Source organism: Hyaena hyaena, unplaced genomic scaffold (genome assembly GCF_003009895.1).
Source record: "Hyaena hyaena isolate Hyena2069 unplaced genomic scaffold, ASM300989v1 scaffold_826, whole genome shotgun sequence".
In the NCBI taxonomy this organism is placed as follows: Eukaryota; Metazoa; Chordata; class Mammalia; order Carnivora; family Hyaenidae; genus Hyaena; species Hyaena hyaena.
The window spans coordinates 398,669-421,891 of NW_024081449.1; the positions used below are offsets into that span (position 1 = coordinate 398,669).

The 23,223-nt window shown below is 38.3% G+C and overlaps 1 protein-coding gene across 3 annotated transcripts in view; it reads right to left on the reverse strand.

Moving 5' to 3' along the window:
- SLC44A5 (solute carrier family 44 member 5) overlaps nucleotides 1–23,223 on the reverse strand; it is a 424,123-nt gene that overhangs the window by 205,565 nt on the left and 195,335 nt on the right. For all 3 annotated transcript variants that reach the window (XM_039219401.1, XM_039219403.1, XM_039219402.1), the window contains exon 4: nucleotides 12,810–12,851. In XM_039219401.1, coding sequence (XP_039075332.1) covers nucleotides 12,810–12,851 — 42 coding nt within the window. The remainder of the gene's footprint in view (nucleotides 1–12,809; nucleotides 12,852–23,223) is intronic.

Here is a 23,223-nt window from a genome sequence, read left to right on the forward strand (position 1 = left end):
ATTTCTTTATTGGAATTATTTTATGTAAAACAATTCCACTTTTTATAATCCTTTTCAACTCTCCGTCTATTGGAACTGACTCAGGCAGGATATTAATCAGAATGTTCCCAAGTATTGTTTCCTATTGAAAAGATAGCCACTGGTGTGTGTATATAAATACCTAAAGATGACCTCTTTCATGCAATTTTTGTGGCATAAGTATTCCTGACCTCTTGCCCTTGTACTAAAGTGTTCTGTTTCTACTCTGGCCTATAAAAGCACAGAAAACTGTGTGATAAATATGTAGCTATAGAAGTAGACAGAAATAAATGAATGGGCACTCGAGTTAATATGTATCATGGATCTCTGATTTAAAACTTAAGGTAGGGATATGGACCCATTTTGCATAATAAGGCATCCTTGTTATCTTGGTTACAAAAGCAAGGGGATATTTATTAACATTTTTAAGCTTGTAAGAGAAATTTAAGAATATGTGAAAGTCTAGGTATAACCCAAAACCACAAATTAAAAGTATAACCACAAATTATAGTATAAGCACAAAAAAGCATAGCACTGAAAAAGCCCAGGTTCTAGGATTGAAGCCTAATCCTGGCCCAGCAACTAACAATCTGAGTGACCTGGGGAATGTTCTTTAACCCTTCTAGGCTCAGTCCCCTAACCTGAAAACTGGGGGATTGAAGATGATCCCTAAATTCCTTCAGGCTCTAAAACTATTGGCATATGATAGGTTTTGCATAAATGCTTTTTTAATTAAATGCCTATAACTGCCAAAGATTAAGAGATAGTGAATTCAGGATACAGCCTACACAGACTTTCCTGTTCCAAAGCTCCAAGCTTCAGAGTAGGTCTCATGGGCTGTATAGAATGGACAGTAGCAATAAAATTCCTGCAGCAGAAACCTGAGAAGCATTAGTAGAGATTATTATATACAGGTTGTATTCAGAACATTCAAGGGAAATTCAAAGGTATATCTTGGTTCCCTGTAGAGATCAAACAGGAAGCTGAGTAGCAATCAAAAGCTGTGATACAAGATCAGAGTAGGAATGAGGTAGGCGAGTGAGAGGAATCCATTCTTTCAGAGACAGGGAAAAGAAGGACTAGAAGGGAAAATGTAATTTCCCTCTTTAAGGAACAAGAGACTGAGAATTTAATAAATCTCATCTGAATATAGTTTGTGCCCACCAACTCCTTCATAATATGACCATTTTTGTTGGCTCTATAAAATACCATGCATGCACTACAGGGAAGAATACTAAGCAGCATGTTAAGGAAGGGGAATGAGTGGAATTGGAGCTATGGTCTCAGTCTAATGGAGAAATCACTTGTTTTTCTGTTGCCACAACAACTATTTTAGTTTTGTTGTCATTAATAAAACACCAGGAGAGCAGCCTTCCTGATTCTTAAGAAAATTCAAAAATAAAAAAACATTTGGGAAATAAAATGAAAGCCATTACAGAATACCCAACTTTTCTGTTTTTAATAATTTTGAAGAGTAGGCAGACAAAATCCAAACCATTTCAAGAATTAATAATGAGAAATAATATGCATCTCAGCTACATAAAGCAAATTATCAAAAACTAAAATGAAGGGAATCCTATATAACAGCCTAAGGAGACCATATATTTTAATCAGTTCCTTCTTCTAGACTCTTGTTCACATAAATGTGGAATTATTAATTGCAATATTTTGTGCCAGGAGGCAGTCAATACTATAGGGAAAGAGAAAGACAGCTTGGACTGCAGGGGAAATAAGCTCCAAGGTAACGAAAAGAGCTCTTTCCCAAGGAACCAGAAGTCAACTTTACATAACATGTATTGCCTAAAAAAGAAATGTGTCCTTTTCCCTTAAATTTACATATGTTCCCCTCAAGATGTCTCTAGGATCTCTGGAATTTCTATTTGAAGTCAGACCTGTTTTAGCAATACTTTTCAACTGTAACAGCTCTAGCTAACACTGATATTCTAAGAGAAAAAAAATTAAGGAGTAATTAAGATTAGAGCAGAATATTTTAATCCTGGCATTTTGACCCTGAGGTCAAATAACACAAAATGCAACCTGACTTAAGTAAATTTAGATCACTTAAAATAATAATGTCAAAATAAAACAAGCAATGCTAAGGATATACATAGTGAAGCACTTTTTTTCTATTCAATAAAAAACAAGTTGAAGAGGGAGGAGGGGCAAGATGGCGGAGAAGTAGGGAGCTCTGTACATTGCACTCGCCCCCATACCTCAAACGGAGAAAACCTGAAGCCATAGGAACCCTTACAGAATCCAGGAGTTTGGGAGGAACAGGAGACAGAATCCACTGAGAAAACCTTCTATCATGAGTGTGAACTGGGGAAGAAAAAATCTGGCCAGGATCAGAGACGCAGAGGGATGGGGGCGATCCCCCTCTGCAGGGAGAGAGAGAGGAAAGAGAGAGGCCAAAACTGCTCAAGACATGGTCCCTGTCACTGGGGAACAGAAAAACCTCCACTCAGGACACAGAGGGATCCGGTCTCTGGCTCTCCAGGGACCCACCTATCCCAATCCTCGGGAAAATAACTGTGTACACGCCAGATCCCTACACATAAAATCCCCGCACGCAAACTCCCTGCATGCCATCTCGACCTGGAGGGGCCGCGTGCCTATAGCACCTTTGTGCTTCTGGCTCGGCAGGATCCCTAGAGGGGAGGCGAAGGGCTTAAAACTGGAAGATTTGCCCACTAGTTCCTGTTTCGGTTGACTAGACACAGAGGCTCCCAGTTTCAGACCCGAGGCACTCCCAGGTAAACCCCGTCCTTGCTTGCCAACCTGACCTGGAGGAGACGGGAGCAGTGGCTTCCGGCTCAATCCCACTGGGAAGGCAAAGGCTTGGAATTGCCCTGAGGGGATCCCCTGCGAGGTTGTGCCTATGGCAATTTCAGTGGGGCGCGAGGACTGGGATTTGGAAACGTGGCCTAGCCTGGGATATAGAGCGTGACCCACCTTAGCTGTGCCCCCGGCACGGGGAGTTTACACACCCAAAAAGTGAGGAGCAGCACTTGGTTCAAGAAGTGACTGGAGCGCCGCCACTCTTCTCCCCACAACCGCCATGGCAGAACTGCCGACTGATGCATTGGATCAAGTCACACCCATCCCTGCTTGAGAGCTGCCCTCCTCCTTTTTTTTTTTTTTTCTTTTTTTCTGTTTTTTTATAAATCAGAGCACTGCCCTGATTAATTCCGGTCACTGGCTTGCTTAAACAGTCACATTTAATCCATTCTCTAAATGTAAATTCTACACCTACCGACCTTTTCATCTCTTTCTCTCTGGAGTAATCAGGCTATATAGTTTCTCTGGATAACACCAGAGTCTTTCTCTCACCTCTTCAACCATATTCCACCCTTTTGCTCTTTGAAAAAAGCTTCTTATCCCTTCTGCCTATTCATTCTATTTCCAATTTTGCCTCATCCCCGCCCTGTCTTCTCTCTCTTTCTCTATGCTATTCAACCAGCACTGCATACGCCCGGCTATTCAACTGTACCTGGGAAATCTGGTTATATGCTTTAAACTGTTCTTTGTCTATTGGCTTTCTTCTTTTTTCCTTTTCTTTTCTTCTTTTTTATTTTTTAATGTATTTTTATTTTCTATTATTCACCTTCCCTCCTCCCTCTTTTCTCTTTACTTTTTCGTTTTAATTCTCGGTTTGTGTGTTTGTTGGATTTGTCTGTGGGTTTGTGTGCCTCTGTTCCCTGTGTGTTTCTCTGAATGTTTTCTTCTCCAGGGCTACCTCAAGAAACAAGCCAAAGTACACATGGTGGAGAGTCCCAAATACTACTACGAATAGGAATATAAAAATAACAAAGATCTCAATAAGAGACACCAACAGACACCATTAAAGAACACTTTCTGAAAGGATAGGCACTGGACAGTCAAAGACTCTTCTTGGGTACAGCAGCGCTCACAGGTGCAGAGGGCATAACAAGTCTTTAAACCTAAAAAGAGATAGAAAGCTAACCAAAATAACGAAATGAAAGAGCCCTCCTATAAAGAAATTCCAAGAAGAATTGACAGCTAAAGGACTGCTCAAAACAGATATAAGCAGCATGCCTGAACAAGATTTTAGAACAATAATCATAAAATTAATCGCTGGCCTTGAAAAAAGCATAGAGGATATCAAAGAAACTATGGCTACAAACAACATGGAACTTAAAAATAGGTACGATGAATTAAAAAATGTGATAAATGAGATACATAATAAACTGGAGGCATCCAATGCACGGATTGAAGAGGCAGAAAGGAGAATAAGTGATTTAGAAGACACCATTATAGAAAAAGAAGAAACTGAGGAAAAAAAGAGACAAACCAATCCAGAAACATGAAAGAAGAGTTCAAGAGCTCAGCGATACAGTCGAACAGAACAATATCTGTATCATAGGAATCCCAGAAGAGGAAGAGAGATGGAAAGGTGCTGAAGGAGTCCTGGAAAAAATTATAGCAGAGAACTTCCCCAACCTGGGGAAGGAGTAAACGTTGAAATACAAGAGGCACAGAGAACTCCCATCAGACGTAATTTGAATCAATCTTCCTCAGGACATATCATATAAAAATGGCAAAATATAAAGACAAAAGAGAATCTTGAAAGCAGCTAGGGAGAAAAGGGCCCTAACATAAAAAGGGAAACCTATCAGAATGGTGACAGACCTATCTACTGAAACTTGGCAGGCCAGAAAGGAATGGCAGGTGATCTTCAATGTGATGAACAGAAAAAATATGCAGCCAAGAATCCTCTATCCAGCAAGTCTGTCATTAAGAATAGAAAGAGAGATAAAAATCTTTCCAAATAAACAAAAATTGAAAGAATTTGTCACCAATAATCAAGCCCTACAAGAAATCCTGAGGGGGACTCTCTGAGAGAAGTCTTGCAAAGAACGAAGATATCAGAGACACCACCACAAGCATGAATCACACAAAGGACACAATGATTCTAATCCCTGTATTTCAATAATAACATTGAATGTAAATGGGCTGAATGCTCCAATCAAAAGACATAGGGTAGCAGAATGTATAAAAAAACAATATCCATCTATTGGCTGTCTACAAGAAATGCATTTTAGACTCGAGGTTACCTTCAGATTAAAAGTAAGGGGATGGAGAAATATATATCATGCTACTGCAAGTCAAAAGAAAGCTGGAGTGGCTATACTTCTATCAGACAAACTGGACTTCAAATTAAAGACAATAACAAGATATGATGAAGGGCATTATATAATAATTACAGGGTCTATCCATCAGAAAGAACTAAAAATCATAAATGTCTACTCACCGAATATGGGAGCACCTAAATATATAAAACAATTAATCATAAACAGAAACAATTTTATAGATAGGAATGTGCTAATAGCAGGGGACTTTAATACTCCACTTACAGCAATGGAAAGAACAACAAAACAGAAAATCACTAAAGAAACAATAGACTTGAATAACACATTAGACCAGATAGATCTGAAAGATATATATAAAACTCTACATCCTGAGGCCATGGAATTCACTTTCTTCTCAAGTGCGCATGACACAGTCTCCAAGATAGATCACATACTGGGACATAAAGCAGCCCTTAGTACATATAAAAGAATTGAGATCATACCATGCACACTCTCAGATCATAATGCTTTGAATCTTGAAATCAATCACAGGAAGAAGTCTAGAAAACCTACAAAAACGTGGAGGTTAAAGAACACCCTAATAAAGAATGAATGGGCTAATCATGCAATAAGAGAAGAAATTAAAAAATATATGGAAACAAATGAAAATGAAAATACAACAATCCAAACTCTATGGGATGCGGCAAAGGCAGTCCTAAGAGGAAAGTACATTGCATTCCAAGCCTATTTCAAGAAATTAGAAAAAGCACAGGTGCAAAATGTAACAGCTCGCCTAAAGGAACTAGATGAAGAACAACAAGAGCACTCCAAACCCAGTAGAAAAAGAAAATAGAAAAATTAGGGCAGGAATAAAAAACATAGAGACCGAAGAAACAATTGAACAGATCAATGAAACCAAGAGTTGGTTTTTTGAAAAAATAAACAAAATTGACAAACCTCTAGCCAGGCTTCTCAAAAGAAAAGAGAGAGCACTCAAATACACAAAATTATGAATGAAAATGGACTGATTACAAACAACCCCTCAGCAATACAAGCAATTATCAGGGAATACTATGAAAAACTATATGCCAAAAAATTAGACAACCTAGAAGAAATGGACAAATTCCTAAACACCACACTCACTACCAAAGTTCACATAGGAAGAGATACAAAATCTGAAAAGATCCATAACTAGTGAAGAAATCGAATCAGTATTCAAAAACCTCCCAACAAATAAGAGCCCTGGACCGGATGGCTTCCCTGGGGAATTCTACCGGACATTTAAAACAGAATTAATACCCATTCTTCTCAAGCTACTCCAAAAAATAGAAATCGAAGGAAAACTCCCGGACTCTTTTTATGAAGCCAGCATCACTCTGATTCCCAAGCCAGACAGAGATCCAGCAAAAAAAAAAAAAGAGAACTACAGGCCAATATCCTTATTGAATACGGATGCAAAAATTCGCAACAAGATACTTGCAAATCGAATGCAACAGCACATAAAAAGAATTATCCACCAAGATCAAGTGGGATTCATTCCTGGGTTACAGGGCTGGTTAAATATTCGCAAATCAATCAATGTGATACATCACATCAACAAAAGAAAAGATAAAATCCATATGATCCTGTCGATAGATACAGAAAAAGCATTTGACAAAATACAGCATCCCTTCTTAATAAAGACCCTCGAGAAAGTCGGGATCGAAGGAACTTACTTAAACATCATAAAAGCCATCTATGAGAAGCCCTCCGCTAACATCATCCTCAATGGAGAAAAACTGAGAGCTTTCCCCCTGAGATCAGGAACACGACAGGGATGTCCACTCTCACCACTGTTGGTTAACATAGTGCGTGAAGTCCTAGAATCAGCCATGAGACAACAAAAGGAAATAAAAGTCATCAGAATGGGCAAAGAAGAAGTCAAACATTCACTCTTCGCAGACGACATGATACTCTACATAGAAAACCCGACAGACTCCACCAGAAGCCTACTAGAACTGATCCAAGAATTCAACAAAGTTGCAGGGTACAAAATCAACATACAGAAATCGGTTGCATTTTTATACACCAAATATGAAGCAACAGAAAGAGAAATCAAGAAACTGATCCCATTCACAATTGCACCAAAACCCATAAAATACCTAGGAATAAACCTAACCAAAGATATAGGAGAGCTGTATGATGAAAGCTATAGAAAACTTATGAAGGAAATTGAAGAAGACACAAAGAAATGGAAAAACATCCAATGCTCATGGGTCGGAAGAATAAATATTGTTAAATTGTCATTACTACCCAAAGCAATCCACATATTCAATGCAGTCCCAATCAAAATTGCACCAGCATAGTTCTCAAAACTAGAACAAACTATTCTAAAATTTGTATGGAACCACAAAAGACTCCGAATAGCCAAAGTAATATTGAAGAAGAATACCCAAACGGGAGGCATCACTATCCCAGGCTTTAGCCTCTACTACAAAGCTGTCATCATCAAGACAGTATGGAATTGGCACAAAAACAGACACATAGACCAAAGGAATAGAATAGAGAACTCAGAGCTGGACCCAAAATATACAGCCAACTAATCTTTGACAAAGCAGGAAAGAGTATCAAATGGAAAAAAAAGACAGCCTCTTTAACAGGTGGTGCTGAGAGAACTGGACAGCAACATCCAGAAGAATGAAACTACATCATTTTCTCACCATACACAAAATAAACTCAAAATGCATAAAAGACCTGAACGTGAGACAGGAAACCATCAAAACCCTAAGAAAGAAAGGAGGAAACAACCTCCTTGACTTCCACCGCAGCAATTTCTTACTTGACACATCCCTAAAAGCAAGGGAATTAAGAGCAAAAATAAACTATTGGGACCTCATCCAGAATAAAAGCTTCTGCACCGCAAAGGAAACAATCCGTAAAACTAAACTAATAGTCAACCAACGGAATGGGAAAAGATAGTTGCAAATGACATATCAGATAAAGGGTTAATATCCAAAATCTTAAGGAACTCACCAAACTCCACGCCCGAAAAACAAACAACCCAGCGAAGAAATGGGCAGAAGATATGAACAGACACTTCTCCAAAGAGGACATCCAGATGGCCAACAGACACATGAAACGATGCTCAGCGTCCCTCCTCATCAGGGAAATACAAATCAAAACCACACTGAGATACCACCTCACACCAGTCATAGTGGCTAAAATGAGCAAATCAGAGAACGTTAGATGCTGGCAAGGATGTGGAGAACAGGCACCCTCCTACACTGTTGGTGGGAATGTAAACTGGTACAGGCCCACTGAAAAACAGTGTGGAGGTTCCTCAAAAACTTAATAATAGAACTCCCCTATGACCCAGCATGACCATGGGGGAGAGGGAGGGAGGGAAATCATGAGACACTCTTGAATGCTGAGAACAAACTAAGGATTAATGGGTGTGGGAGGGGAGGGGGGAGATGGGCATGGAGGAGGGCACTTGTGAGGATGAGCACTGGGTGTTATATGGAAACCAACTTGACAATAAACTATTTGTAAAAAAGAAAACAATTTGAAGAATCACATATTATTAATAATAATAAAAACTGCAAAAATTGACCTTAAGAAATTAAACTTTTAGACTATAGTTAACAAAAAATAGAATTGCTACTAACTAATATCTCTCATGCTAAAAATTTATTGACCAAAAATTTTAGAGGAATCATATCATACTATAAAATTTGATGTGGGAAAACTGAGTTGGGACCACAAAAGTATGTCATAAAGTTGATGAACCTTATTGTAGAATAAAACAATCAGTGAATCAAATATTTATTTTAAAATTGACACAGAACATGGTAGTCTAATTAAAATAAGCTTAGTAAAATAAAACAGGATAAAACCATAAATATTTTAACACTGCTATTCAAAAAATAAGAAACCAAATTAACTAATAGAATGTATTTTCCCCTACCAAATAAAAGGATAGTTTACTCACCCAAATTCATTAATGTTGTTATAAATCTGATTTAAATGCTGGTATACAGAAATGATCAAAATATCCTTGTGTTTAAAATGGGTCACGGGGCACCTGGGTGTCTTAGTCGGTTAAGCGTCCGACTTTCGCTTAGGTCATGATCTCGCGGTTCGTGGGTTCGAGCCCCGCGTCGGGCTCTGTGCTGACTGCCAGCTCAGAGCCTGGAGCCTATTTCAAAGTCTGTATCTCCCTCTCTCTCTCTGACCCTCCCCTGCTCACGCTGTTCTCTCTCTCTCTCTCCTAGAAATAAATAAAAATATTTTAAAAATAAAATAAAATAAAATAAAGTAAAATAAAATGGGTCAAAATTCCAGATACAAATTGCAGGGATCAAAAAAGTAAGGTCAAAATAGCCAATAACCAAAATTGTGCACTATCCATTGGACTAATATAGTATTTGCTCTTTTGATTCCTACATTTAGTTACCAAGTAATCTGAAACAGATCAATATGGTACATTAAATAAAGTGTGGTTAGAGGAAAAAAGTAACATTAACTCAATAGTAATTGTGCTTTGAAAATTTAAAAAGCTGTTAGTTATTTGCTCAGTTCACTACTTGATTTTGAGAATATAAGTGTAGTTCTAAACAGATTCTTCTGTGAAGAATGGATTTGTTGAAGAAAGCATAACTGTGTTTAGGGCAATAGCTAAAGCATAAAAACCAGTGAGGAGGCTCTTTTAAAATCTAAATAACAAAGGGCAGTTGTTTGACTGAAGTGAAACAGTGGAATTGGTCAGACTAGAGGTTAGGGATGGGAAAATAGGTAGACTGGGTGTAGTGGGACATGGCGCTGAATAAAGCAGTCTGGAGCAAGATAGAGCAATAAGGGCCAGCGATATAAATTTAGGAGTTGGCAGCATGCTCATGGTCTTTAAAAACCATAAGAGACACTTAAATACAGAGCACAAACCGAGGGTTGCTGAGGTTGCTGGAGGAGCCCATTTAGGGATGGGCTAAATGAGTGATGGGCATTAAGGAGGATACCTTTTGGGATGAGCACTGGGTATTATATGTAAGTGATGAATTACTGGGTTCTATTCCTGAAGCCAATACTACAGTATATGTTAACTAACTTGGATTTAAGTAAAAATAAAAAATAAAAATAAGTAAAAAAAAAAAAAAACCTGGGATGGGATAAAATCACATAGAAGAACACAAACAGAGAAAATGCATGCTGGGGATTCCCCAACATTCGGGCTCTAAATCTCAGAGATTGGGCAAAGGAAGAGGAGACATCAGAGAGAAAGAAAACCAGAAGACCAGAAGAATGTGGTATCATGGAAGCAAAAGAGGAAAATATTGCAAAACAGAGAGTGTGTCAAATGCTGCTGATGGAGTATAAGGTGAGAAAGAAAATAATTCTCCATTGGAAGAGCAAGATAGACATCTTTGGAAATGTGGATAAACTGTTTCCTGAAGTAGTTCAGATACAATTCCAGTTAGTGTGGGGTAATGAAAGGATAAGACAGAAGAAAGTAGAGTCAGTGCCTAAAGACAACTCTAACGAGGAGTTTCTTATGGGAAAAAGCAAAGCAATAGATTGGTAGGTGGAGAATGATAGGAAAGTCAATGGAGGTTTTACCAAGTTTTTCAAGGGGCTGATATTTAGGCATGTTTACATGATGGTGGGAATAGTGCAGGAGGGAGAAGGGATAATTTCATAGCAAGAGTCTGAGAGGAGGTACCAGCCTAGAGAGGACAAGGATTCTCCTTCCTTGTAAGAGCAGAGGCGGTGGAGTACATGGGATAAAGTCACCAGCTTCCTTGGAATAGGAGGCTATTGAAGGATGTTTTCTGTTGTCTAACCTTAATAGTACTGCAATTCTCGCAAGCTCACCTACGCTATTAAGCACAGCTAAGCTTTCATTAACTTAAGGTTCTTGAAAAGACATCTAAATGTTGAGTAAATGGTTCAAAGAGATAAGACAAAATGGCACCAAATTCACCTGCCATGCCTATCCTCCCATTCACCCCTAACCCTGGGTGTAACACTCTTAGGATCTGCAGGTGCTTCCTCTAATATAAATGTATTTTCAGGGGATGCAAAACCAACAGTTACTCCAACTCAGCTGTGAGTTCTCTTATATATACCTTCTCTAGAAGAGTGGAAACAGCATAGAATCTCAAGGCAATATTCTACATTGGAGTGTTTCCCTTTCTTTGAAAACTCATCTTCTTTCGAAGAGAAGCAGTGCTCTGTGATCTATTATATCAAATTATTATATCAGATTATATGAGAAGTGAAGTGCTTATTCTTCATTGGCTCATTTATCTCAAAACTATTGTCAGAAAGATAACAATTTATTATAGTTCTAACTACTTTATCTTCATTAAGTTGAGGTTTATGAATGAAAATATAATATCATATTGAACAGTAAAACACTATTTTGAATCATGATACATCTTGAATTAGAATAAGTCACTAACAGACTCCTGAGAGCCTGAAAAGACTTGGCTTCTATGTTTTGCCAAAATACAGGGGAAAATCTGCTAATAAAATGTTAACCCCTAAGGTTAGAAAACCACAAATGGACATTTATAAAACAGCCTCTACAAATGATTATATAACCTACCTGTCCACCTTACAGGATATGTGATCAAATAAAATTCGTTTAAGGAAACTTTATTAAATTTTCTATAAGTTTAAGAACAAACCCTAGAATATACCTAGGTACAATTAAAGTACATAAGCATCAATAAAGAGGCTTTGAGCACAGAGATAGAAAAGTGCATACGTGATAACCTTTTTCATTGAGAATTTGGGATCCAAGTAATGTTGAAAGTCACAGCAGAGAAGTACCTGTATATCTCAGGGCAATGAGAACACATAAAGGAAGAACAATTCTTAAAGTCTGTGCTGCTCAGATTTTTATTTGCAAATGAATCACTTGAGGATCTTGTTGCCAATGCAGATTCTGATTCAGTAAGAACATGGCTGGATCTGATTCTGCATTTCTAAAAAGCTCCTGCTGTTGATCCACAGACCATATTTTTAATTTTCTTTTTTTTTTAATGTTTATTTATTTTGGGGAGAGAAGGAGACAGAGTATGATCAGGGAAGGGGCAGAGACAGAGGGAGACATAGAATCCAAAGCAGGCTCCAGGCTCTGAGTTGTCAGCACAGAGCCTGAGCGGGGCTCAAACTCGCAGACCATGAGATCATGACCTGAGCTGAAGTCTGACACTCAATGGACTGAGCCACCTAAGTGTCCCTCCACAGACCATACTTTGAATAGCAAGACTCAACTATAAGGGGCTAAGGAGTGACCCAGGTGTCACAAAAAGAGGACTGGATAAGACAGTATCATTAAACAGCCAAGAGGCCTGACAACAGAGATCTTTATTATAAAGAGAGATTTAAATAAGACACATGTGTCAAGGTCATAGGCTGAGATTCAAGGATGGGAAGAAGGCAAGATGTATGGGATGACCTGGGGTAATGAAGCATCAGCAACTATATGATGTTCTTTCTGAGAGATTTTTTTAAATGTCTCTAAAAAGAGGAAATCTCTTCAGGAGGAAGAAATCAGCCACTTGAAAGAAGCACCAAAAAAGTCTTCAGCAATTAGTCTTTACCAATCAAATATACAGGTGTTCTTAGATTTTTGAAAGAATCATGCCTTTCTTAATAGATACTGTCATGAAGAATTCTTAGACTAACTTACCACTCAACACTCAGAATATGACTTACCATAGGTATCGTCCTCTAAGTAAGTAGTGTCTGATGTTTCTTCTAGGAAAAAACACAAAGGGCAAATAAAACTTTATTTGTAGGATTTGGTGATTCTGAAGCTCCATACTCATCTCTCCCTGACATTAGAAATCCTAGTTCTTAGACTTTAACACAGAGAATAACATACGGTCAATTGTACTAGCTGAACAGACACTTAATGCTCATAGTCACTAATCATGAGCATTTAATCTTGGGAAGTTAAAAAAATTGCACAAAGGTACTACTGGGTTAAGAGTTTGGAGAGTAGGGGAATAAAGTTTTTAATTCTTACATTTTCATCCATGCCTTATACTAGGTGATATGTACAGTCTTGAAAAACTCAGCACCAAGAACTGAGACACTTTGTTTACCTTCATTTTATATTTTTGCTTAAACCTCAGAAGATGCATTAGTCAAGAAAAACTTAATATGCATTGAATACTTTCAACTACATGCAGAATAGCCAGTATAGACTACAGAGAAAGACATAACTCAAATTCTGCAGCCACACTTGAACTACATTACATGGGGCCTTTTGCTTTAACAGTAGCTTCCACATGATAGCTATTAATGTAGCCCATTCAATTTGGAAGACACAATTTATGGGTTTTGGGGGGGGTGGGATGTGGCAAGTTCCATAATGAACAATGATAGCACACAAAGGTTTTATTGCTCAAATAATCCCATCCATATGGGAAACAAAAATATTAATGCTTTCTATGAACACTCCATTCTCTGGTACTTTATCAGGCTTGTCAAGCCATTAACGAAAAGCATTCTCACTATAGAGCTGATGGGCAGAAAATACAACACTTGGTCTAAGCATCCATGTTTCACATCAATTTAATAATAGTAAACCATTGAAAGTCAGATTTGGGATAAAGGCTCTAAAGGAAGTGAGCATTTGCAAACTGTATTTACTTGGAAAGAATAATGATAATTAAAATAGCAACCAATTTTTGAATACTTACACTCGGTGCCACGCTTCATTTACATTATTTCTTTTAATATTCACAACAACCATTGCTGTAGTTAGAATAATCAATTCCCCTCAAAAAAATAAAAAGCTGAGGTTCCCAGAGGCACTGTGACCCTTAGGGTCTAATCTTTGCTTAGTCACCACCCTACTAGTAAGTGGTGGATCTGAAAATCCAACTTAGATTTATGTGACTCCAATGTCTACTCATAACCAGTACAGCTTCCAGCCTCTAGAACTATCAAATGGATCACAAAAATAAAGATTTATAAAGTTTTCAGGACATTCTTCTCACCAAATCTCCTTTAAAATAGCAATGCTAGACTACATTCATTAGAATAATAAGCATTATCTGATTTCCCAGCCTTTACATCAGGAGCATATATTTTTCAGAGTTAACATTTGAAAGGCCAAATAAAGCCCGTAACTGTGGTAAGAAATGTGGCCATCTCTCGCTGTTTTATTAGATCTAAAAGCATGTATGCTGAAGGCTGAGTACTTGAGAGATAGAATAAAATGTTAAAATCCAGTATCAACTGCTTCATTCCTATTCTCGGCCTCTAAGTAACTAGACTTGCCTTTCATATCCCCCAAAATAATAAAAAAACAACAAAATTTCATACTTTAAAAAAGATGTCACAATGTTTTTTTTTAAAAGGCCCAAGTACATACTATTCTATCAAATGTTAGTCCAAACAGTAACAGAAGTTAGCTCCTGCCTCAAACTCCCCACTCCAATCTTTCCCAACTCCTCCAGTGATATATACTAATGAATTCTCCCCATGGGCTCAGGCCCATTGGAATCAGTGCTGGCAGGAAGCAAATCAGAAACCTCAGCCCCAGCAGATACAGAAGGAAATAAGCTACTCCTGTAATGTAGGTGCTTTACAGACACACAGTTCAATCCTCAGCAACTGTGCACTGTAAGTGAAATTATTCCCATTGTACAGATAGGGAATGTGGAAACTTGGGGTGTTGAAAGTACCAAGGTTGCAAAGTCTTATTGTTTAGGAAAAAAAACAAAGCAAACAAACAAAGCAAGATCTAGGTGCTGGCCTCCCTTACCCAGACAGAATATCATACAATATAATTTTGGCTCCTTCTTCCTAGAATTTGCACCATGAGTTAAAAAATCAAAGTTCTTGGTCTCTTTCTCTTTTTTGGTGTGATCAGTTCATAAGATGGTAGAGTCAGCTTTCTGTATAACCTTATGTCTTTTTTTGAAAACTCTGAGAACATTCATACATCATGCAGACTGCCTTGGGATGTGTACAGACACCAATGTCAAATTATTTTGGCCCTGGTAATAGCTGAGAAGACTGGAATCTCGAATGAGATCAGCTCCTGGATATGCATCCTGCCTACTTATGGCTAGAGCAGTAGCATCCTAGTACATAGCTAGTATGTAGTTGGAGATGGGAACAATTGCATTACCCTTCCCAGTCTGATTGCTGTGCCTTTTACCACCTTCATTCCCTTTTGTCTTTCTTGCTTGAGGGGTCTTCTTCCTTTTTAAATTTTTTAATGTTTATTTTCTTGAGAGAGAGTAGGAGAGGGGCAGAGAGAGAGGGAGACACAGAATCTGAAACAGTCTCCAACTGTGAGCTGTCTGCACTGAGCCCAACACAGGGCTCAAACCCACGAGCCATGAGACCATGACCTGAGCCAAAGTCGGATGCTTAACTGACTGAGCCACTCAGGCTCCTGCTTCAAAGGTATTAAGGGTATGAAGACTGGTTGGAGATAGGGATGGAGGAGGAGTAGCAATGAGTAGAGACAGGTAGAAAATTGTTGAGAGTCATACTCTTGCTATGTCAGTCTGGGATTTTATTAAAAAGAACCTGGACCCTAGTCCTACATTCAAGCTCAGCAGCACTAACAGTGAGTTGACAACTGATGTTTCTCCTGATGTGCTGAATTAGAGATCATAGTGCATACATAGAATGTATTCTAGTCCAAAAAATGTTTAACAGGAATACACCAATCATTTAGCTTTAAAACCTAGCCTACATTTTATAGGAAATACAGGAGATAAAGAAACAGTGTGAATGACACTTCTGGGAAGGAACCAAACAAATTCAGAAAATGAGATATTCTACAGGACAACTGACAGAACAACATGTCAGTATTAGGAGGAAAAGGGACCTTGCTAATTAGAATATTAAGAACCTAAGGGACATAACCACCAGATCCAAGGTCCGGCCCTATATTAGATGCTGATGTGGACAAAATGCTATAAAGATATTTGTGGGGGACAACTGGGAAAATCTGAATATAGTATGCATATTAGATAAAATTAACATTTTCTGAACTGGAAAATTGGAAATTGTTTGCCACAAAAAAAAAAAAAAAAAGCAGGTAGCAAACAGCATATAAAGCAAAGTCTCTTTCTTATAAACAAATATTACAGATCTGGAAGGAAATATGAGAAAGGTTGTATGTGTGGGTGATTGTAGCTGTGGTACTTTATTTAGTTTAATTTTATTTTGATATATTTTCTAACTTTCTACAATGTACATAAAACTGCTTTTATAGTAATAAAAATATTTTCATTTAAAGAAGAATTAGGTATTGAAATGGAAGTGCATGGTCCCTCCCACAGAGCCCATTTTTAGTGCCCATAATATACATCTAGTCAGTAGATATTCAGGAATTAAACCCAAAGGCTGATATTTTTCAGTATGATCCTAACTTCTGTCCGCACCCTGGGTTTCAGGTAGTAGGAACAAGTCCAAGACTCATAAAGCCTTTGAACTGCATTAGCATTTCTGTTAGCTGCTTGTGCTCACCCACTGTATTGGGCTCATCAGTAAGAAAGTCTGGGCTTCTTTCTTAGTTGCTTTGCCCAAGGCTCCATTTCTTTTACTCAGCTCACCTGGCTGGCTTTGGCCCTGAGGTTCTGCCTCACTACTGCCAGCCCCAAAGACTGGATCCTGCAGTATTCCAATGGTTTCGCTTGGATACATCTGAATATAAAAAATGCTCAGAATCATAATCCTGCCATTTATCTGAATTTCCAACACCTATGGTGGCTGGAACCTCCACTGCTGTGTCCTGCATGCCAACTTCCGGTGCTACTGCCCACCCAAACTGAACTTGACATACTCACTATACTGCAAGAGAGTAGGCGGCTGGCCATGTAGAGTCAGCCACTATAGCTGACATCATTTCTCACTCTGTTCTGCCTTCATTAACCCCTGCTACAGAGAGCTGGCACTCTGCAAGCCCAAGACAGATGTGATACTAAGTCTGCATCACCTGAAAAAGAGGCTGTTAAAACCAGTCTTGCTGAAGGGGAGAGCTGGAACCAGGGTGTGGACACAACTATGTCCACAAAGTCATTATCTCCTTCCTTCCTTCCTTAATTTAGTCATTCATTTAGCAGGGATTTATTGGCCTCTTACTCAGTAGCAAATACTATGTGAAGCACCAAGACTACATAGGTGACCAAAGGCATCCCTGTCCTCATGGAGTTCTTTGTAATGCATCAGGATGAGAGAATTTAAGCAAATAAGCACAGCAATAATTATTTACTTGCAAATGTGATATGATAGTTGCTACAAATAAGTATAATGTATGAGGACAATAAACCAAAAATTTAAAGGATGAGTAATGGTTGGCACTCTTGGCAAAGGTCATAGCATGGGCAAAGATCCTATGATAGGAAGGAGCTTGCAACGGTGAGAAACATGAACAAATCCAGCATGGCTGGAAGACCATGTGGGTGAGACACTGAGTGATGTGAGATGGAGCCGGAGAAGCAAGAAGAGACGCAAATGGACACACTTGACTGCCTTATAAAAGGCCCGCATTGTGCCCCACCTAGATGCCCTTGTAGAAATAATGCTTGAGCACCTGAGGTCTGAGATGGACCTGAGGTTGCTGAGTATCATTTGTAACCTTTTATGTTCTCTAAAAGAAAAACTGCTGTCTTAAAAGGTACTAATATTCTGAGAATTGTGGTCAAGCACTGAAAACAGAATAAAAATCATCATCCTACACATGAGTAACCTTTTTTGTAGTTCTAGTAGCCACAATTTAAAGAAAACTATAGTGGAGTTAAGGAGGGTCCAGAGAAAGTCAAGAGAGAAAGGGCCAGAAGATGTAGTCCACACATAATGCACTTCATTCAAAGACAAAAAATGATGGTGCTGAAGAGGGTGCAGGCCTGGGGGGCCCAGACACTCCTCACAGCCTTGGCAGGCAGGCTGGCAGGTAAAGATGACAGAGGTGTATGAAATCAAAAGCAACAGAATGGTTACAGGTAAGAAGTTGAACACTACCTTTCAGTAATTAGAAATGGTGTATGTTTTTATGGAATGTAGAAGGTTTGAAAACTCATACCCTGAAAAAAAAAAAAAACATTTCATACAGATGAGATCAAGTTCTGCTTTCTGCTTGGCCACAGTGCAGTCAGAGAGACCTGGCCCCACCCTGCCCCCTCACTCCCTGCTGTGCCTGTCTCCTCATCTGTAAAATGGGACAGAGTGCTATTTCAGGGCTGTTGTGAGAAATAAATGGCATGATACTGAAATGTTTACCAGTGTCTGCCACGTAGAAGACCGTTGATGAATGTTAATACCCTTCCTTGTAGAACACGGGAGCTCTGAAGGATACTGGCACATGAAAAATAAAATACGTGGTAAGCTGTGATTAATAAAGAAGAGCTTATTTTCTAAATCATTGGTATTTTTTGAGACAGCCTGAACTATGAAGAAAATATATGCACCTCAAAATACACTCGGTGGTATCCCTTCTAAAACCACAATATCGCACAGATGGTTACTGATATTTATTTATGGAAGAAGTCTCCCAACACTCTTTTTAGAATCATAACCCAGCCAATTTCAGCCCGAGGCTATTTCAATGTTTACCCAGTTGACTGTCTAGGAACTTTTACCAGCATGATGGACATCCTTCTCTACATATATACATATATTTTCCAGGATCCATGAACTCATTTTTTTCACCTATTCCTTCCTTACAATCTTTTCAGTTAACTCATCATTGTTCCAGATGTTCAGATATAATCTGTCCTACTATTTTTTTTGAGAGAGAGAGAGCGTGCTTGTGCACACAAACAAGGGAAGAGGCAGAGGGAAAGGTAGAGAATATCAAGCAGGCTCTCCACCCAACAAAGAGCCCTAAGCAAGGCCCAACCCCATGAACCATAAGATCATGACCTGGGCTGAAATCAAGAGTCAGATGCTCAATCAGCTGAGCCATTCAGGCATCCTTAATCTGTCCCACTTTTAAAATCCTCTCTTAACAGATGTCTTGAATGCTACAATATAAATTAGTGTAATATGCTTAGTATGAAACTGAATAATTTATCTATATTTGTACTGATTATATTTTAAAAGACCCAAAGAAAAGAAACATAAAGCACAAATTCCTTGTAGAAGTTGTGGCATCCAAGTGATGCATGGCAGACAAGGGGAAGTCGAGAATAGATATGACAATTGTGCTATTTCTGACTTTATCAAGCAATTATCTGCTATACCTATTTATAAGTCATGTCACATTCCCCAACATATATTATTGTCTCTTTTCATTTGTGATTAAAAAAAGAAGCCAATCCCTCTGTGCCCAAAGAATAACCAAGAGTTCATTGAATAAAGAAGATCCATGTGATATCATCTCAAGCAATATCATCCTAAATATATCCATGCCTCTAGGTTTCAGCTTCTTTGTCTGGATCAACACTATCCTTTGAGTGAGGAAAGGTGAATTCTTTTTCCATATCAGCCTCTGTACTACATCATGGTGATTATGTGGTGGGGCAGGTGAGAAAAGGAAGGTAAAAATTCAGTAAAAGACAGAATCTAACAGCTGCATATAGAAACATAAACTTGAAAATAATTCTCAAATTTCTGGAAAACTGACATCATTGATTTTACAAATTCCTGCACTGTGTTTTAGGGGAGAGAGGTTGTAGAAATGGTGATTGCCATATTAGTGTACTATTTTAAAATAAAATAGTTTTATATTGTTTTTATTCATTCAACCAAAATTTTCTGAGCACCTGCTCTGTGCTAATAGTGTATCACTAAGTATTAGCAAGACCCTGCCTCTCCCCTTGAATAGTTTATGATCCAGTGAGGATGAGAATTTTACCATATTTCTTGGGGGCAGTGACAGTATATAAGGACATCACCATTATAAGATATGGGGAAGCTAGATATTTGGAGCATAGAGTCTGGAAGATAGCAACTTCCGGGATTCAAATTAGACTACTGGCATAATAGTATACTCCATTTTTGAATGCCAGTATATCAACATCAGAATTTTATCCAGGTCCATAAGACTTAGATACCTGAGTAGATAAAGAAATGGTACTCAACAATCTCAACCCATTCCATTCTATTACCTTAAATATCTTTAGAGAGGAAGGGGTGGTCTCAAGAGCAATGGGGCATTCAGAGTTAAATGTGTTCCATAAAGTAGTTTAGGCAAATTTGTCTAGTACCAAGATACTGGTCAATTCCCTGACCTTCAACAGACATCTGAAGTCTAAAGATCACTTCACATAGACTCATCTGCCTTTGGCAAATACCCAATAATATTTCCCCATGTAAAGGTCAAAGGTAAAAACAAGAGCAGTACTTCAGTCCGGATAGTGGACAAAGAAAAAAAGAGCACAGGTTGAATCAGCATAAGCTACCAAGGATGTGATGTATTCAATATAGAAAAATATTAAATAGTCACAAAAAGAGAACATGAGAGGTTCTTTCTTTCAGTCATTGACCCATAACAGAATCCAATCACCACATACAAAAGGAACAGAACCATGATCCTCAGTGAAAAATGAAAACTCTGGCATGATTGGGGTGGGGGACAGGGAAGGACAGGAAAGAGAAAAATAAAGACAAAGAAGTAAAAGAAAGATCATTATATATGCATAGCTATACTCTTAAAAAGATGTTTCTGGGAATATTTTTCCATCTTTATTCTAAACAGCTGTCACACCACAATGCTATATTTTATTGTTGTTGTTGCCATGGGGTTTAGAATACGTACCAAAATGTAATTGTTAGTTCAGTGTAGCCCATATCCTTAGATAGAAATATCCTCTGTTGGATGACAATTTACTATGATTTGTGAATTTTCCAAGATTTTTCATCTTGAACTCCAAATGAGTTGAGAATGACGCTTTTTAGCGTACCTTCAGTATTTAACAATTTTAGAGCAGATTTTATTCACTACGATTTGATGAGGGAAAAAATAGAAAACATAGCATTTCATAATACTGTTCAAACATAGAGATATGGCACTTTTATGCAATAACATTGTAATTTTATTTTACTTGACTATATGATCTTTAAGTGCAAAGATTATGTCCTTTTATCTCTGTATCTCTCATGCACAGCACAGTGCCAGGCCCATCTAATATGCAACGAATACTGAATGAATAAACAAAAGAATCAATTTCAACGGGGAGGGGGGTGTGGGTGAGTTCTGTTACCACATAGAATAAGGAGAACCAATTTGTAACATGTTTCCTTCCATAATAACATCATGGGCCCATTTCAAATATTTCAGTCACAGTGTTCTATACCTTAAGCCTAGACATGCCTCAGAATCCTTCTCAACACGGTACTCCAAGAAGCTACACTCCATTAAATCGAAGTTGGCATTTAGAGTGAAATCTATTCCCATCACTGCAATAAAGTTTTCTATCATGCAATCCGTAAGAAGGAAAGATGTTTCCAAAATTTCTTCTCTGGTATCAACATACGTATTAACAACTCCAATACTTGTCATATGCATGAACATATATACTTTAGAATCTGTTATTCTGTCTTCTTTCTCTCTTACAAGTTAGTATGCACATCCAGAAGTCTTGAGCTGCCATGTGCTCTCAGTCTTGCTCTCATGAAGCTTACACTCTAATAAATGAAGGACATAACCAACTAATTTACAGTTAATTACCAAGTTTTGAGGTGCCATAAAGAAGAGGTATGGGGGCGGGCACATGGGCGGCTCACTCAGTTAAGCATCAGACTCTGGATTTTGGCTCAGATCATGATCTTATGGTTCATGAGTTCAAGCCCCGCATCAGACTCTGTCTTAGCAGTGCAGAGCTTGCATGGGATTTTCTCTCACTCACTCCCTCACTGCTCCTTCCCCACTTGTATGCATGCTCTCTCTCAAAATAAATAAACATTAAGAAATTTTTTTTAAAAAAAGAATAACCATGAGGTACTATAGAAGCATTAAATAAGAAAATCTGACTTTGCATTGAGAGAAAAAAAAAAGTTTTTATTAAGTGCTAAAAGACAGGCAGGAATGAAATAGGCCATAGCTTACAAGAATGAGTGTTCAAGGCACAGGGAACTGTGCCTGTATAGCCTATAAGGAAGAAAAGAGCATGCACATTAGAGGACCTGCTGAAAGTCTAGCATAAGGGGTAAAAAAGCAAAAGGAAAAGAGAAGGCAGAAATTATAGGTGGAAGGCTTTTTGTGGTGCCTTGTTGGCTAGAAGTTTTATCCTTACTCTGACACCAGTATGAAGCCATTGAAGAGTCCTAGGCAGTGGAATAATGTGTATTTTTCAAGGATTAGTTTAGCTGCAGTGTGGAGAAAGAAGGGAGGGAAATAAGGATGACTCAAGGAGACCAGTCAGAGGAGTGGAGCAGTATTCTAGGTGAAACATGATTGCAGCTCAGTCAAGAACATGTCAGTGGAGATAGAGAGAAATACACTCACCCAAAAGTTATTTGACTGAAAAAGTGATAGAATTTGGCCAGAGTTATGAGGGGGAAAGAGGAGCTCATGATGATACCTATGTTTCTGGATTAGACAACTAGGCAGATGTACCAGACACTGGGACAGGACATGATAGGCATGCGATGAGTGATCTCTAAGTGTTGGCATAATGTTGGCATTGGACATATGGGGCTCCAGCCCAGAGGAAAACATCAGAATTAAAAATGTACATTTGACAGAGAAGCTGTGGGCAAAGGGGAAGATGCACTAAGGAATAAGTCTCAAGGAGACAGAAGAAAGCCAAGGTTAATCTTAAACCCAGATGGGAAACATGGGCAGAGGGTAATGAACCTTACAAAGAGATTAAGATATACCAGGAAAACTTTTATTTATTGTCCATATTTTCTATAATTAGATTGTCTCATAATAACTAAAAGCAACAGTCATTATTTTGAAGTGATAAAATGAATCAGAACATTCATGGCAGATCATCTGTGCTATACTTTCAAAACCACAGGATTATAGCAACTAATAGCTATAAGCACAAAAAGGACAAAAATATTCCAAACTGGTATTTCTCTTTGCTTTTACCCTTCACACCCATCATCTTGTGGCACTAAAAATATAGTAAAGTAGAGGAGCTGTGACATTTAGGTATTTTCTTGGAATTATACACTTTCCTAATAATGATGCCTGTTCCTTATCCCA